Source organism: Brassica napus, chromosome C3, assembly GCF_020379485.1.
Source record: "Brassica napus cultivar Da-Ae chromosome C3, Da-Ae, whole genome shotgun sequence".
Taxonomy (NCBI): Eukaryota; Viridiplantae; Streptophyta; class Magnoliopsida; order Brassicales; family Brassicaceae; genus Brassica; species Brassica napus.
Genome location: NC_063446.1, coordinates 70,661,259 through 70,679,352, shown reverse-complemented (window position 1 = coordinate 70,679,352; position 18,094 = coordinate 70,661,259). Strand labels below are relative to the sequence as shown.

At 44.6% G+C, this 18,094-nt stretch overlaps 3 protein-coding genes across 4 annotated transcripts; 2 read left to right on the top strand and 1 right to left on the bottom strand.

Annotated features, from left to right (window-relative positions):
• The first annotated feature begins 6,873 nt into the window (after nucleotides 1-6,873).
• On the top strand, nucleotides 6,874-11,318 carry LOC125583499. The gene has a single exon (XM_048750510.1). The coding sequence runs from the start codon at nucleotides 6,874-6,876 to the stop codon at nucleotides 10,552-10,554; it is 3,681 nt and encodes a 1,226-aa protein (XP_048606467.1). The 3' UTR covers nucleotides 10,555-11,318.
• A 77-nt stretch (nucleotides 11,319-11,395) lies between these two features.
• On the bottom strand, nucleotides 11,396-13,297 carry LOC125583500. 2 transcript variants are annotated; one of them, XM_048750511.1, is made up of 4 exons: nucleotides 13,129-13,297; nucleotides 12,481-13,052; nucleotides 11,764-12,403; nucleotides 11,396-11,682 (listed from the first exon to the last, which is right to left on the bottom strand). In XM_048750511.1, exons 2-4 carry the CDS (start codon nucleotides 12,973-12,975, stop codon nucleotides 11,585-11,587), a joined length of 1,233 nt encoding a protein of 410 aa, XP_048606468.1. In that variant the 5' UTR covers nucleotides 12,976-13,052; nucleotides 13,129-13,297; the 3' UTR covers nucleotides 11,396-11,584. The 2 variants fall into 2 exon arrangements, with proteins under 2 accessions (XP_048606468.1, XP_048606469.1); XM_048750512.1 differs by lacking the exon at nucleotides 13,129-13,297 and having other exon boundaries at nucleotides 11,396-11,676; nucleotides 12,481-12,979.
• A 1,843-nt stretch (nucleotides 13,298-15,140) lies between these two features.
• Nucleotides 15,141-17,142, top strand: LOC125583313. Its single transcript, XM_048749966.1, has 5 exons — nucleotides 15,141-15,342; nucleotides 15,422-15,595; nucleotides 15,672-16,243; nucleotides 16,325-16,963; nucleotides 17,008-17,142. Exons 1-5 carry the CDS (start codon nucleotides 15,141-15,143, stop codon nucleotides 17,140-17,142), a joined length of 1,722 nt encoding a protein of 573 aa, XP_048605923.1.
• The last annotated feature ends 952 nt before the right edge of the window (nucleotides 17,143-18,094 follow it).

The following is an 18,094-nucleotide window of genomic DNA, read 5'->3' as shown; positions in this document are numbered from 1 at the left end:
TCATAAGGATCTATGACTGCTCATTCGAGGGGGAGCTTACGTAGTTGTACTCTTTTTACCTTACTATGGTTTTTCCCATTGGGTTTTCCTAGAAAGGTTTTTAACGAGGCAACATAGACGTTAAGCGAGAGTGGATAGTGACACCGGTCCCCAAGGGGGAGTGTTATGAAAGATTAGCCGCAAACGTTGAAAAATATAAAAGATGTGGGGCCCGCTGCACTATTTGCACAGTGAATTTCTCTTCTATATAAACGATCGTTTCGATCGATTGTAAACACATCCATCCTTCTTCTTTAATAACACATCCTCTCTTCTTATCAGAATTATCTTCTTCGTACGGGTATAAAATTTTGCCCTTATTTAAATTTCTGCGATACAATAAAATTCCAGTTCTTTTTATAACAGATATCAAATTATCAGACTACATTAGAATATTTGTATTATATAAATGCAGTCAATTTACAATATGCATAGGTTTGTAGATATGTCACAGTCAATATTGCATAAGTATCATGTGGTAGAGTTATTATATATTATTATAGATACTACGGAAGTAAAAATTTGTCATACCCAGCCCACTGAATTTTGACAAAAAGAAAAAAGATGATACTGTTAAGAAATAACTTATAATTTATAGTATGGAGAAATTTAAATAAGAGTAGAATTTGATATCCGTAGGAAGCAAATAACACTAGTATAAAAGAGAAAGTTTATTATAAGGAATAAGAAGAAGATGTAATGGTTCTTTGATTATAAACTCTTGTTCTTGTTTATGGTGTACAAAAGAGTGAGATGAGTGATGGTATTTATAGTGAACAACAATACATAAAATAACAAAGATGGTGCTTAATTTGGTAAATGAGTGGGTGATCATAGTGCTTGATGAGTAGATGATCATAGTGCTTGAGTTGGTAAAGGAGTGGATGATCATAGTGCTTGAGTTTGGTAAAGAAGTGGATGATCATTTCAATGCTTATCTTATAACACTCCCCCTTGATCATCCATCTTGTATTACGTGGTGCCTCGTTAAAAACCTAGTCATGGAAAACCCAATGGGAAAAACCGTAGTAAAAATAAAAAGAGTACAACTACGTAAGCTTCCCCTCGAATGAGTAGTCATAGAACATTTAGAACAATGATAGATTTTCATCTCTCAAATTGTAACATTCTCTTTGGGTGTCTATCTTTTGTATGTTCTTTGTTGCCTCGTTAAAACCTTGTCATGGAAAAACACAATGGGATAAAAAAAACCATGATAAGGAAAAAGAGTACAACCACACTTACTATCATATTTCTTTCCCTGGAAACAATATCTTCAGGATATGCCTTCCAATCAACTCTCTTCAGAGAATTAAGCTTAAGAGAATAAACTCTATTCATTTCTATTATGATATCTAGGGCCTTTAGACTTCTTGTCCATAATTCTCTTTTGACTTAGACAATAGTTTATTGGTCTATTTGGATTTCAAACCAAATTTCTTACATATAATCGTATAGAAATTCGTCTCGTACATACGAATTATTCATTTGTAACTATAGAAGTTACTATTATGATTTTCTTTCTTTTCATATGAAATTACATCTTTCGGTAATGAAAAAGATTAATAATTTTCTTAAATAACACTCTTACGTATGGTATTTCAGGACCAAACATATACGAGCGTCTTAAATAAAATACTTTAAGGATCTTTATGATAACATCAAACAATATAGTAAGGATCTTTAAGGAGCGTTTTAGATCTCCAGTTTAGAATACATAAAAACAATATAGTATTGTCAAGAGTTTTCTTTCAAAATATAATTTTTCTATAACTCTTCAGGAGTTTTGATTATATTCAAATCATGATTCTATTGATTTATAATCTCTTGATAAATACAAATGGATACATTTGTTAACCTTATAATATTTCATATATCCCATAAAATAGTTTGTTTCAATTCGATCGAATATGCAGAGTTCCCGGGAACATGATTTTGATATCATCAATCCTTCATAGATTATACTTTCAGGGATTAACATTTTTCAAGTGGATTGTTTTATTCAAGTTCTTCCTTTATTACCAGACTATAAGGAACTTGAAACTAGTTGCATCTACCACATGAAATTATGTCTCTTCACAATTAATTTCATATTGATCCTTCTTTGTGTGCCAACGGTTCATTTACATCTCACTTGTTTTACACCTTTTAGTGTATGGACTACTGGTCCAAATACTTCTCTATTTCACAAGAAGTTTATATCTTTGTCTATTGCATCTTTCTGATTTGGCCAATCATTTCTTTGTGTACACTTTTCAACAGACTTTCTTTCATGATATTCTTTCTCATTTATTATATCAACTGCTACTTTGCATGTATAATATCATCGACGTCAATTTTCTTATCGGTTCCATTTTGTTTCATACATGACATAACTTATTGAGATCTCTTCATTTGTCTCAGGTGTGAGAGACAAGGTTTCACTTCTTAGATTTAGGTTAGGTCAAGAGAGATGAATGAGAATCGTGGGCTGAATCCCGTAAATAAACTTGAAGAATGAATATGATTTTATTGATGAGTTGAAAGATGATGAATACAAAGGAATGTATCTTGAGATGATTACTAAAGAATACGTAATGCTTTTAATCTAGTACAAAAGTTGATATATGGAAAAGAGATGGCTTGTCTTTTATCTTCTCCGTCTTTATATAGTCTAGGTTTCGTTGGCAACCCTTCAACTGTTCTCCGAGATATTCGGCTTCAATTACGGAACTCGCTTTAGGCTCCTCTTGACCGAGTCTCTTAAGGTGTTAGCTCACTTTCTGTCGTGACCTCTGCTATGATGTCTCCCAGGTCCAGTCGTCAGCTCGGCTTTCAGCTCCCTTTGTTATGATGGGCTTATCGCAACCCACATGCTAGCTCACGCTTATCGGTACCTCACTGAGGGTCATATTCGGGTCCAACAGTTGCCCCCAGCTTCCGAATAAAATCCTTTGTCTCGGAAGCTAGAATCTAGCTATCGATCTTATCTTTTCGTTAAGATAATGATTAGTTCTTATCCTATTTAGATTCAGCTTACTCGATCTAACGGTCTTTATTACGTTTGGCAGAATCTACGGTTCAGATGGAGAGGGTTTGAAATGACTTTTCCGAATCTCGAGAGGTGATGGGATATAAAGCGGTGAACATTAACTGCTAGCCTCCCACTTTCTCCACGCCTCCGTTCGGTTTTCAAGGTAACTTCTCTCCTCTTTCTTTATTTTACTGCGATTTTTTTATCTTCCTCGTTACTTTTCTCTGCAAATTCTCTCCCAAACCTTGCAATCGATTTTCTGCTTAACCTTCCCATACTATGGATCATCCGAAAGAAGGTTCCGGGGAATCCGGGATGCCTCCCTCTGCTTCTGGAGCTAAACTACTGAAAGTTAAGCAAGAAGTCGGAGCCAAGATGAGGAAGGGGAAAAAGACAGCCAGGGAGGCAATCGCGACCAGAGTTTCTAAACGGAAGAAGAAAGACGATTCTAGTGGGAGCAGTCCTCACTCGCCTTCGTTGCTGAAAAATCAAGACGTGGTTAACCTCATGGTTCAAGCTCTCGGCCAAAAGGAGCTTGGCCGTGCCTGTAATTCCGACGAAACCCCCGAGACTGCTCCGGAGGGTTGGTTCTGTTGCCATGAGAAGTGTTGGACCCGAATATGACCCTCAGGTGAGGTACCGATAAGCGTGAGCTAGCATGTGGGTTGCGATAAGCCCATCATAACAAAGGGAGCTGAAAGCCGAGCTGACGACTGGACCTGGGAGACATCATAGAAGAGGTCACGACAGAAAGTGAGCTAACACCTTAAGAGACTCGGTCAAGAGGAGCCTAAAGCGAGTTCCGTAATTGAAGCCGAATATCTCGGAGAACAGTTGAAGGGTTGCCAACGAAACCTAGACTATATAAAGACGGAGAAGATAAAAGACAAGCCATCTCTTTTCCATATATCAACTTTTGTACTAGATTAAAAGCATTACGTATTCTTTAGTAATCATCTCAAGATTCATTCCTTTGTATTCATCATCTTTCAACTCATCAATAAAATCATATTCATTCTTCAAGTTTATTTACGGGATTCAGCCCACGATTCTCATTCATCTCTCTTGACCTAACCTAAATCTAAGAAGTGAAACCTTGTCTCTCACAATTGGCGCCGTCTGTGGGGACAAATAATCGAATCCCTTTCTCTAAAGCTTAAAGGATGAATCCATTAGACGGAACGAATCCATCTAACCCCGATCAATCGAACCAGAGCAATAGCTCACCGAATCGCACTGCTCCGGGGGCAAATAACCCGAGAGCCTCCGGAGGGACCAACTCTGGGTCCTCAGCCCTCAATAACCCATCGCATCAATCCGCTCCGAACCAAACGGAAGATCAGCTTTCTGAGATCCGTCGGATGATGCTCCAGTTAGTGGACAAAGCTCAAGAGACCGAGCGAACGGTGCAACAGTTAGCCGAACGGCAGCAACAGTTCGAAGAGATAACCAGATCTCAATCCGCAACGACCCAACCGTCCGTCCACCAGGGAAGAGGAGTCACTTTCCATGAACGGTTAGCTGACCCTTCCTTCCCTAGAGAGCGCCTGAACTTCTCCCCTGATAGCCCAGGTGCAGAAGGGCAGGAACCTGCTTTCCAAACGCCTCGCGCTAGGACAGCTCCTGCGTTTACCCCTCCTATCACCAGCACCATGGGGAGCAATGTAGCTACAACTAGCTCCATGCCTGATCGAAACACCGGTGGGAGCACCCGTTTGCCTCCACCGCCACCTCCTTCCGGGTCTGGAGCAGGAACCAACATACCGTCCGGGGCCAGAACATCAGCTTCAGTGTTTCAAGCTAGGGTTTCAACCCCAAGCACAGACGAATACCAAAGGACGGATGCTGATCCTGCAGCTCTCCGCACTAACCTCGCTCGGAGCCTAAGGACCAATGAGCGACCTATTTCGCCAGCTAGCTGGGAAGACGACCGAGCTCGGTCTCACCAGGAACCTGCTCGCCGAGTATCTGATAATGACCCAAATGTCCTTCCCTTCGAGGGACCTGACGCAATTCGCAGGTACATGGAGCGAACCCACGCAGCTCTCCAGAAATTGGGAGCTCAAGTTCACAAGGTAACGAGCTCAGCTCCCGAAATCGAGAGCTTAATTGAGGAGACTCGTGGAACTCCGTTCACCGATAGAATTGCCAACTCTTACATAAGAGATACTCGAAAAATTAAGATTCCTGAATACGATGGGAACGCAGACCCAAAGGCCTATTTAAGAGCCTTCCGATTAGCTATCGTTAAAGCTCACTTCACAAAGGAAGAGTGTGATGCAGGATATTGCAGAACATTTGCCGAAAACCTGATCGGAACAGCTCTCGAATGGTTCTCCAGCCTCGAGCCGAACTCTATAGACAGTTTCGATCAATTGGCTAACGCCTTTATGAAGCAATATTCAACTCACATCCTGAAACAAGCGTCTGAGGCTGACCTCTGGAAGATCAGACAAGGACTGGGAGACTCACTGCGAGTCTACATCGAAAAGTTCAGAGCAGTAAGAACTAAACTCTCGAATCCCAACGATCAGGTAGCCATTGAGGCTCTTAGGAGAGGTCTCTGGTATAAATCAGGTTTCTTCTCGGAGCTAACGCTAAATCCCCCTCCAACTATCGATGACGCCCTCCATAAGGCCTCTAGATACATTACCTTGGAGGAGGAAATGGCAGCATTAGATAAGCTCCACAGAAAACCCCAGAGTCACCCGAAAGGCGAAGCCTCCGATGGAAAGGGACCTCACAAAAGAGGTAGCTCCCGAAATAATCAGACCCAGGGAGAACATTCTTACGTAGTCGAGGAAGACAAGGAAGAAAAACCTGTCGCCGCGACAGCTAAAGCCCCCTGGTCCAAAGGTTATGACGAGAGCAAACATTGCTCTTACCACGATCGAAAGGGACATTCAACCGAAGAATGTTGGGACCTCCAACGACAACTGGCTGCTAAATTCGCAGCCGGAGAAATAAAAGATGTGGACCTCAAAAAGCCACAACCTTATCAGAAGAGAGGTCCCAGAGATAGCTCTCCAAAACGCGAGAGGTCACCTGAAAAAGAAACAGACTCACCACCCCCAGCTCCCAAAAAGAGAGTCGATATGATCCTTGGAAAGTTTCCACAAGGAAAAAGCCTACAAATCGAGGCCCTCTTGAGTAAACCACCTCCCCAATCGAGCCCTGGCTCAAGGATCGATTACATCCTTGGAGGGTCCGATGTGTGTCAAGACTCCGTTAACTCTATTAAAAGTCACGTACGGAAAGCTGTGTCAAACACTCAGTCCAAACCGACCAAGCCTGAGTCTAACACTAAGATCTCTTTCTGGGAGAGTGAGACATTAGACCTCGATAGACCTCATGACGATGCCCTTGTCATAACATTAAATATAGCAGGGTACGAGGTACCTAAGCTCATGATCGACACCGGAAGCTCCGTCGATCTTATTTTCTACAACGCACTAAAGGGAATGGAAATAGACGACTACGAAATTGTCGACCAGAAATCCAACCTCGTAGGTTTCTCAGGTGAAACAGCCACCTCATTGGGAACAATTAAGCTCCCAATTATAGCTGGCGGAGTCATGAAAATGACCAACTTCATAGTTGTCGACAAACCATCCCCTTTCCACGCAATCCTCGGAAGGCCTTGGATTCATAAGATGAAAGCAGTAGCTTCAACTTATCACCAATGCGTGAAATTTCCAACAACCAACGGAATAGCTACCATACACGGTAGCCAAAAGATTTCAAGGATCTGTTACCTGGGAGGATTCGAGATCATAAAAGAATCCCCCCAATAGCAATTACAGATCCAGGAGAGTCGCGAAATGCAACGAAATATCCGAGGTCCCCCTAAGAACCTCACCGAAAAAGTTAGCATCGACGACTCAAATCCTGAGAAACAGGTGAGCATCGGATCCGAGCTACCTCTCGAAACCAAAAAGGAGCTCGTCGAATTCCTAAAACAGAATATCAAAACCTTTGCATGGACCACCAGCGACATGAAAGGCATAGATGCAAATGTCACCACTCATAAGCTCAATGTAGACCCTACTTTTAAACCGATCAAACAGAAACGTCGTAAGCTAGGTCTAGAAAAAGCCCAAGCTGTCAACGACGAGGTCGATCGACTAACAAAGGCCGGGTCCATCCGAGAGGTACAATACCCCGATTGGCTAGCTAACCCAGTGGTAGTAAAAAAGAAGAATGGGAAATGGAGAATCTGTGTAGACTTCACCGATTTAAACAAAGCCTGTCCTAAGGACAGCTTCCCGTTACCTCATATCGATCGTTTGGTCGAAGCAACGGCTGGACACCAGCTCTTGTCCTTTATGGATGCCTTTTCAGGATATAACCAGATTATGATGGATCCTGAGGATCAAGAGAAAACCGCATTCATAACTGAACGAGGAACCTATTGTTACAAGGTCATGCCGTTTGGTTTGAAAAACGCGGGAGCTACCTATCAAAGGTTAGTAAATAAAATGTTCGCTGGACAACTCGGAAAAACCATGGAAGTCTACATCGACGACATGTTAGTCAAATCCTCAAAGGGGGAGGACCACATCTCCCATCTAAGAGAATGTTTCGAAATCCTCAACAAATACGACATGAAGCTAAACCCAGCTAAGTGTACCTTCGGAGTACCTTCCGGCGAATTCCTAGGTTACCTCGTAACCGAAAGAGGCATCGAAGCCAACCCGAAACAAATAGCGACATTCCTGGAAATGCCATCACCTAAAACGACCAGAGAGGTACAAAGATTGACCGGACGGATCGCAGCACTAAATCGATTCATCTCCAGGTCCACCGATAAATGCCTTCCATTCTATAAACTTCTGAAAAATAATAAGAAGTTCTTATGGGATGAAAAGTGCGAAGAAGCCTTCAAACAGCTGAAGGCTTACCTCTCGGAACCTCCGATACTATCCAAACCTGTAGTAGGAGAACCACTGTACCTGTACCTCGCCGTGTCGGCAGCTGCAGTCAGCGGAGTGCTAGTACGAGAGGAACAAAACGAACAGAGACCTGTCTATTATACTAGCAAAAGCTTAATAGACGCCGAGACGAGATATCCCACCATGGAAAAACTAGCCCTAGCAGTCGTGACAGCTGCCAGGAAGCTGCGACCTTATTTCCAATCGCACTCGATCATCGTAATGACCTCACAACCATTACGGACGATTCTGCATAGCCCTAGCCAATCCGGACGATTAGCAAAATGGGCTATAGAGCTCAGCGAGTACGACATCGAGTACAGACCCCGAGCAGCAGCAAAAGCTCAGGTCCTCGCCGATTTCGTTATTGAGCTAGCATCCGAACATCTAGACCAGGAAACAGAGGTTCCGAAATGGAGCCTATACGTGGACGGAGCCTCGTCAAGGCAAGGCTCCGGTGTCGGTTTAAGACTAACCTCCTCAGCCGGAGAAACCATCGAACAATCCTATAGACTTGGATTTAACGCTTCCAACAACGAGGCCGAGTACGAAGCACTAATCGCTGGATTAAAGCTCGCCCTGAGCCTCGGAATTCGGGAGCTAAACGCCTACAGCGACTCGCAGCTGGTAGCTAGCCAGTTTCACGGGGAATACGAAACAAGGGACGAAAGAATGGGGGCATACCTCGAGGTCGTCCTAAACCTCACAAAGCAGTTTGACAAGTTCGAGCTAACGAGGATCCCACGAGGGGAGAACTCCTCAGCAGACGCGCTCGCCGCATTAGCTTCCACATCCGACCCTCTCGTAAAACGAATTATACCCGTGGAAGGAATCGAGAAGCCAAGTATCGACATAGCTACCAAGGCTGAGATGGATAGCAAACCAAAGGAAAAAATAGAGGATAACAGCCTCCCGACGGTAGCTACCCAAGTTTTCACGACATTCTGGTTCCCGAAAACTAGAACACGCAGCTTTAGAAAGCACACCTCCAGGAAAGCAACCCAGAACCCGGAAAACAACGACAAAAGTGAAGGTACTCACCGAAGTTCAGACTCCCTAGAGCCTAACTCTACGAGTACCTCCGGGGGCACCATCCAGACCTCGGAGCCACTTGTCTATAAAGTCCAAACAAGAAGCCGCACCGCTCTTAAAAACGCATCTAGGAACGCTACACAAACCACAGGGGATAACGAGGAAATTGGAGATATTCCTCAGAACCCAGAACCTACTCCAACGAATATCTCCGGGGGCACCACGGCACCAGGTCCCGAACAGGAATCTCCCTCCTCTCTTCACAACAAAGTTGTAGGGAGAGAAGACTGGAGAATACCGATCATGGATTACATCCTAGAGGGAAAAATTCCACCCAACAAGTGGGAGGCTCGAAAACTCAAAGCTTTAGCAGCAAGATACTGTATAATCGAGTCAGCCCTCCACAAACGAAGTGTCTCCGGACCTTACCTAAAATGCGTTCACGGCCTAGTAGCTATGAAACTCATGAAGGAAATGCACGACGGTTCCTGTGGAAACCATTCCGGAGGCAGAGCCTTAGCCATCCGAATAAAAAGACAAGGCTACTTCTGGCCTACCATTATCGCAGATTGTGAGGTCTACTCCTCATCGTGCGACAAATGCCAAAGGCATGCACCGATCATACACCAACCAGCGGAAAAGCTGTCTAACATATCAGCTCCCTACCCATTCATGAGGTGGTCTATGGACATTATAGGTCCATTAGTACCTTCAGGGAAAGGAAAGAAGTTACTAAACCTCCTGGTCCTAACCGACTACTTCACGAAATGGATTGAAGCTGAAGCTTTCCAACAAATAAACAGATTCGAGGTCGAAGGATTTGTTTGGAAAAACATCGTATGCAGGCATGGCGTCCCATACGAAATCGTAACCGACAATGGAGGACAGTTCATATCCCACGACTTCAAAAGTTTCTGCGATAAATGGAACATCCGCCTCACCTTCTCATCACCTCGGCGACCTCAAGGGAACGGACAGGCGGAGGCTGCCAACAAATCAGTTTTAGCAAACCTCAAGAAACGCCTAGGAGCCCAAAAGGAGCTTTGGTCGGAAAAACTACCCGAAGTACTATGGGCCTGCCGAACCACCCCACGAAAAGCTACAGAGGAAACTCCCTTCTCCTTAGCTTATGGGATGGAAGCTGTCGTCCCAGCAGAAACCACCGCAGGTAGCCTCAGACGGGAGCTCTGCACCTCAAATCCCGCAGCTAATAACCAGCTCCTGATGGATAGCCTCGACTTGATCGAGGAAAGACGAGACCAAGCCTTGCTTCGCATTCAAAATTATCAGCAAGCAATGGCACGACACTACAATTCCAAAGTAAGGCCCCGACAGTTCGCCGTAGGGGACCTAGTGCTTAGGAAAGTGTTCGAAGGAACAAAGGAACCGGGAGCTGGAAAGTTAGGAACCAACTGGGAAGGACCCTACCGAATTATCCACATAGTACGACCCGGAGTTTACAAACTCCAGAAGGTACGAACCGGGGTACCTGAAATCCGATCGTGGAATGCCACGAACCTCAAAAGATACTATCATTAGGTACCTAAAACCCCTGAACTACGTTTGGCTTGATCCCTTGACTGGGTACGTAGGCAACTCCGTCATGAGTGCAGCCCCAACCTCTTCTCACCAACCTCCTCACCTAAGCCAAAGGGGCAGGTGTTACCAAGAACACTTAGCCTAAAAATAGTTACTGTGTAAATAATCTGAATCATGTATTCTCTGATATCTGATATTAATAAAACGATTGATTCAGTTTCATAAACATCAAAGGTCTTAAAACCCTCCAAGAAAATTTAGGTCCCCCTAAATCGGGACCTAAGCTCAACAATCTCGAATACATTCAGGTCCCTGAAAACCTGAACCTAAGGTCTTAAAATCCTTAATACACCCAAAGGTCTTAAAATCCTTAACATAAACTAAGGTCTTAAAATCCTTAACAATCAGCAAGGTCCTAAAATCCTTAACAATCAACCAGGTCCTAAAATCCTAATCAAAACCAAAAGGTCTTGAAACCCTTATCAAAATCGAAAGGTCTTAAAATCCTAAAGAATCAGGAAAATCCCGAAATTCCTCAATTCCATCCGTTAAACTTCAAAGGCCTCGAAGTCCTTCGAATTAACTCAGGTCCCTATGAATCTAAATCCAGGTTCCTACGAACCTGAACAACCAGGTCCCAGAACCTTTCGAATCGGACTCAGGTCCCCGAGCTAAAATCAAGAACTTCTCTTTAAGGTTATCACGACCGAATATCCATTAAGCTAAATGCTTATCATAAATTAAGACTAAAGGTCCTAATCCGACTCAACGATGACAGCACACAACTCATCTGAGATTCGCAATCACTATGATTAAATGAAACGAGGTTAAGTTCAAAAACTTAAAACAGAAATAATAGCCACGATTTAAACATAAGAAAGGGTTTAAAAGCCTCCCCAGGCTATTGAAATCCAGCAAGTGTTAAGGTTTAAAGGCCTCCTCAGGCACTAAGTCATAATGCATAACGAAACAAAGCCCTTAGGCCGAAGTCTTAAAAACACAAAACATAAAGCTAAAAGAGCCGTAGCTCTCAATCTTCCTTCTCTTCCTGAATCGGATCACCAGCACCGGCAGGAACTCCCTCATCGACCACATTGCCATCACCTCCTATTGCTGCCTCGACTGGAGCTAAGTCAGGAGCCATCAAACCCAAATTAGAGCCATACTCCCCAGAAAAGGATGGATTAAACATGTTAATCTCGAAAGTACCTGAACTCTCCGAGATCTGGGGAAGAGGAAGCTTGCTGACCGAGAAGTCAGAGACTTGAGCCTTCTCATACGCAGTTGTCGCTTCTGGTAATAAGGCCACCAATTGGTTGTACTCCTCTTCAACGCTTTGGATCTTGTTGTTCAGCATATCCTTCAAGAGGTCGGCATTAGCTTGGAGCTCCTGAGCGTACACCAAGGCGTTGACCTCATCTTTCTTCCTAGCAAACTTCTCCTTAACACAGACCAGGATCTTGCCGTAAGCTTCGGCGACTTCTTTCTTCCCTTCCCTGACAGCCAGCTTGACTTCAGCTTCCTTGTTCTTCTGGCTATCCTGGGATGAGGCAATGAGCTCACGTACTTGATGCTCAGCTATCTTTCGAGCAGCCTCCAAATCATTGATCCTCCTGCTCTTCACCTGGATATCGAGCTTTTGACTCTCGATCTCTCCTTGCTGAGCATCGGCCTTCGAGCCTAGCCTCGTCACTTCGGCTTCGAGTTCAGAAATTCGAACCCGGGCTTGGTCAAGATCGGCTTTGGCTGCCTTAACCATCTCGGTAACCTCAGCAAGTTCACCAGCATTGGGGGCAGCACACAGAGCATTCTCAAACCTGAGCTGGGCCCTGTTAACAGCCCCAGCCAACTGCAATAAATCCAAAAAAAAAATATATATCATCGTCTCCAAAGAATGTAAACAAAGAACAGATAGAGATCACGTACCTGACCCATACAGTGGGCAATATCGAGATACTCATCTCGGTTAGTCAGGTCCTTGAGCGCTGGAAGGGGACATCCCACGCTCTTCAGGTGCCTCATTATCGCAGCTAGGCCCCAAGAGTCGTCCAGGATCGACCCAGGCTTCGAATGGGTAAAGCTCCACCCAACAGTCCCTCCTCTAGAGGACGAGGAAGAAGAACGGGTGGGAGCTCCGCCCTGATCGGTCCTGGGCCTCTTGTGTCTCGACGGCTCGACCTCAGAGGTACCCTTCGGAGCCTGGTAGTCAGCCTCCGGCACCTGGACCTCAGGGAGAGGAGCAGCATCCTGAGCTACAACCTCAGTTGGAGTAGTCTCGACAACAGGTTTGGATCCTCCGTCGTCCAAAACTTCCTTCATTGAGATAAGGAACGATCCTCCTTGGTTCCTGTCGCTTCCACGAGAAGCACTGGCAGCTTTAGAGGGGTTACCCCTAGAACGGAATGATGGTCGCAGAGTCATGTCACCTGGCTGAGACTTTTCAGTTCCCGAAGCACTAGCACCAGTTGAGATCGATACAACTGAATCGCCTGCCGAAACTGGAACAATGGAAATCCTTAAGTTTAAAAACTTCAAAGCGATAAAATCATTAAAAAGGTTCGAACAAGAACTTACTCTCAAGGTTCTCAGCAGGAATGGGATCTTGGAAAGAGGCGTTGTAGGTATCTGGGAATCTGGCTGCACTTATTCGAGAAGTGGTGTAGGCTACCCAGGTACAGGGACTCTGCTGCAACTTGCGGTATAGAGCCCTGGTGAGCTTGGTAGAGAGCTTCGGAGGATCTTCGATTTCTGCAAGTAAATCAGAGCAAAAAGGTTACTCGGCCATAAATGAATAAAACGGAAAAAGCATATCCCTAGAATTCCTAACCAGATGGATTAGTCCAAGTGACCCTAAGGTTCCGACCCACAGGAACCGTCGAAGGATCAACTTTAACGTAAAAATACTTCTTCCTCCAGTCATCATCACTACTAGAGAATCTGAAGATAACATGATTGGGACGACTAGGGAGGTAGTAGGTCCCGGTACCACCCTCCTTAGAGGCGCTTTCCTTCAGGGAAAAGAGGCTCATAAGTTCGGTAAGACCGACGCTAACCCCCTCCTCTTTGGACCTAGTGATAAAGCCGTTTATCACCCGGATAACCGAGGGACAGAGTTGGGAAAGGGCTAACTGATAATGATCTAGTAGATCAAGCAGTAGGGTCGGAAGAGGAAATCTCAAGTGAGACTTGGAGATGTACTTCTCATGGCAACAGAACCAACCCTCCGGAGCGGTCTCGGGGGTTTCGTCGGAATTACAGGCACGGCCAAGCTCCTTTTGGCCGAGAGCTTGAACCATGAGGTTAACCACGTCTTGATTTTTCAGCAACGAAGGCGAGTGAGGACTGCTCCCACTAGAATCGTCTTTCTTCTTCCGTTTAGAAACTCTGGTCGCGATTGCCTCCCTGGCTGTCTTTTTCCCCTTCCTCATCTTGGCTCCGACTTCTTGCTTAACTTTCAGTAGTTTAGCTCCAGAAGCAGAGGGAGGCATCCCGGATTCCCCGGAACCTTCTTTCGGATGATCCATAGTATGGGAAGGTTAAGGAGAAAATCGATTGCAAGGTTTGGGAGAGAATTTGCAGAGAAAAGTAACGAGGAAGATAAAAAAATCGCAGTAAAATAAAGAGAGAGGAGAGAAGTTACCTTGAAAACCGAACGGAGGCGTGGAGAAAGTGGGAGGCTAGCAGTTAATGTTCACCGCTTTATATCCCATCACCTCTCGAGATTCGGAAAAGTCATTTCAAACCCTCTCCATCTGAACCGTAGATTCTGCCAAACGTAATAAAGACCGTTAGATCGAGTAAGCTGAATCTAAATAGGATAAGAACTAATCATTATCTTAACGAAAAGATAAGATCGATAGCTAGATTCTAGCTTCCGAGACAAAGGATTTTATTCGGAAGCTGGGGGCAACTGTTGGACCCGAATATGACCCTCAGGTGAGGTACCGATAAGCGTGAGCTAGCATGTGGGTTGCGATAAGCCCATCATAACAAAGGGAGCTGAAAGCCGAGCTGACGACTGGACCTGGGAGACATCATAGCAGAGGTCACGACAGAAAGTGAGCTAACACCTTAAGAGACTCGGTCAAGAGGAGCCTAAAGCGAGTTCCGTAATTGAAGCCGAATATCTCGGAGAACAGTTGAAGGGTTGCCAACGAAACCTAGACTATATAAAGACGGAGAAGATAAAAGACAAGCCATCTCTTTTCCATATATCAACTTTTGTACTAGATTAAAAGCATTACGTATTCTTTAGTAATCATCTCAAGATTCATTCCTTTGTATTCATCATCTTTCAACTCATCAATAAAATCATATTCATTCTTCAAGTTTATTCACGGGATTCAGCCCACGATTCTCATTCATCTCTCTTGACCTAACCTAAATCTAAGAAGTGAAACCTTGTCTCTCACAAGAAGTACATCTCCAAGTCTCACTTGTGATTTCCTCTTCCGACCCTACTGCTTGATCTACTAGATCATTATCAGTTAGCCCTTTCCCAACTCTGTCCCTCGGTTATCCGGGTGATAAACGGCTTTATCACTAGGTCCAAAGAGGAGGGGGTTAGCGTCGGTCTTACCGAACTTATGAGCCTCTTTTCCCTGAAGGAAAGCGCCTCTAAGGAGGGTGGTACCGGGACCTACTACCTCCCTAGTCGTCCCAATCATGTTATCTTCAGATTCTCTAGTAGTGATGATGACTGGAGGAAGAAGTATTTTTACGTTAAAGTTGATCCTTCGACGGTTCCTGTGGGTCGGAACCTTAGGGTCACTTGGACTAATCCATCTGGTTAGGAATTCTAGGGATATGCTTTTTCCGTTTTATTCATTTATGGCCGAGTAACCTTTTTTCTCTGATTTACTTGCAGAAATCGAAGATCCTCCGAAGCTCTCTACCAAGCTCACCAGGGCTCTATACCGCAAGTTGCAGCAGAGTCCCTGTACCTGGGTAACCTACACCACTTCTCGAATAAGTGCAGCCAGATTCCCAGATACCTACAACGCCTCTTTCCAAGATCCCATTCCTGCTGAGAACCTTGAGAGTAAGTTCTTGTTCGAACCTTTTTAATGATTTTATCGCTTTGAAGTTTTTAAACTTAAGGATTTCCATTGTTCCAGTTTTGGCAGGCGATTCAGTTGTATCGATCTCAACTGGTGCTAGTGCTTCGGGAACTGAAAAGTCTCAGCCAGGTGACATGACTCTGCGACCATCATTCCGTTCTAGGGGTAACCCCTCTAAAGCTGCCAGTGCTTCTCGTGGAAGCGACAGGAACCAAGGAGGATCGTTCCTTATCTCAATGAAGGAAGTTTTGGACGACGGAGGATCCAAACCTGTTGTCGAGACTACTCCAACTGAGGTTGTAGCTCAGGATGCTGCTCCTCTCCCTGAGGTCCAGGTGCCGGAGGCTGACTACCAGGCTCCGAAGGGTACCTCTGAGGTCGAGCCGTCGAGACACAAGAGGCCCAGGACCGATCAGGGCGGAGCTCCCACCCGTTCTTCTTCCTCGTCCTCTAGAGGAGGGACTGTTGGGTGGAGCTTTACCCATTCGAAGCCTGGGTCGATCCTGGACGACTCTTGGGGCCTAGCTGCGATAATGAGGCACCTGAAGAGCGTGGGATGTCCCCTTCCAGCGCTCAAGGACCTGACTAACCGAGATGAGTATCTCGATATTGCCCACTGTATGGGTCAGGTACGTGATCTCTATCTGTACTTTGTTTACATTCTTTGGAGACGATGATATATATATATTTTTTTTTTGGATTTATTGCAGTTGGCTGGGGCTGTTAGCAGGGCCCAGCTCAGGTTTGAGAATGCTCTGTGTGCTGCCCCCAATGCTGGTGAACTTGCTGAGGTTACCGAGATGGTTAAGGCAGCCAAAGCCGATCTTGACCAAGCCCGGGTTCGAATTTCTGAACTCGAAGCCGAAGTGACGAGGCTAGGCTCGAAGGCCGATGCTCAGCAAGGAGAGATCGAGAGTCAAAAGCTCGATATCCAGGTGAAGAGCAGGAGGATCAATGATTTGGAGGCTGCTCGAAAGATAGTTGAGCATCAAGTACGTGAGCTCATTTCCTCATCCCAGGATAGCCAGAAGGACAAGGAAGCTGAAGTCAAGCTGGCTGTCAGGGAAGGGAAGAAAGAAGTCGCCGAAGCTTACGGCAAGATCCTGGTCTGTGTTAAGGAGAAGTTTGCTAGGAAGAAAGATGAGGTCAACGCCTTGGTGTACGCTCAGGAGCTCCAAGCTAATGCCGACCTCTTGAAGGATATGCTGAACAACAAGATCCAAAACGTTGAAGAGGAGTACAACCAATTGGTGGCCTTATTACCAGAAGCGACAACTGCGTATGAGAAGGCTCAAGTCTCTGACTTCTCGGTCAGCAAGCTTCCTCTTCCCAGATCTCGGAGAGTTCAGGTACTTTCGAGATTAACATGTTTAATCCATCCTTTTCTGGGGAGTATGGCTCTAATTTGGGTTTGATGGCTCCTGACTTAGCTCCAGTCGAGGCAGCAATAGGAGGTGATGGCAATGTGGTCGATGAGGGAGTTCCTGCCGGTGCTGGTGATCCGATTCAGGAAGAGAAGGAAGATTGAGAGCTACGGCTCTTTTAGCTTTATGTTTTGTGTTTTTAAGACTTCGGCCTAAGGGCTTTGTTTCGTTATGCATTATGACTTAGTGCCTGAGGAGGTCTTTAAACCTTAACACTTGCTGGATTTCAATAGCCTGGGGAGGCTCTTAAACCCTTTCTTATGTTTAAATCGTGGCTATTATTTCTGTTTTAAGTTTTTGAACTTAACCTCGTTTCATTTAATCATAGTGATTGCGAATCTCAGATGAGTTGTGTGCTGTCATCGTTGAGTCGGATTAGGACCTTTAGTCTTAATTTATGATAAGCATTTAGCTTAATGGATATTCGGTCGTGATAACCTTAAAGAAAAGTTCTTGATTTTAGCTCAGGGACCTGAGTCCGATTCGAAAGGTTCTGGGACCTGGTTGTTCAGGTTCGTAGGAACTTGGATTTAGATTCATAGGGACCTGAGTTAATTCGAAGGATTTCGAGGCCTTTGAAGTTTAACGGATGGAATTGAGGAATTTCGGGATTTTCCTGATTCTTTAGGATTTTAAGACCTTTCGATTTTGATAAGGGTTTCAAGACCTTTTGGTTTTGATTAGGATTTTAGGACCTGGTTGATTGTTAAGGATTTTAGGACCTTGCTGATTGTTAAGGATTTTAAGACCTTAGTTTATGTTAAGGATTTTAAGACCTTTGGGTGTATTAAGGATTTTAAGACCTTAGGTTCAGGTTTTCAGGGACCTGAATGTATTCGAGATTGTTGAGCTTAGGTCCCGATTTAGGGGGACCTAAATTTTCTTGGAGGGTTTTAAGACCTTTGATGTTTATGAAACTGAATCAATCGTTTTATTAATATCAGATATCAGAGAATACATGATTCAGATTATTTACACAGTAACTATTTTTAGGCTAAGTGTTCTTGGTAACACCTGCCCCTTTGGCTTAGGTGAGGAGGTTGGTGAGAAGAGGTT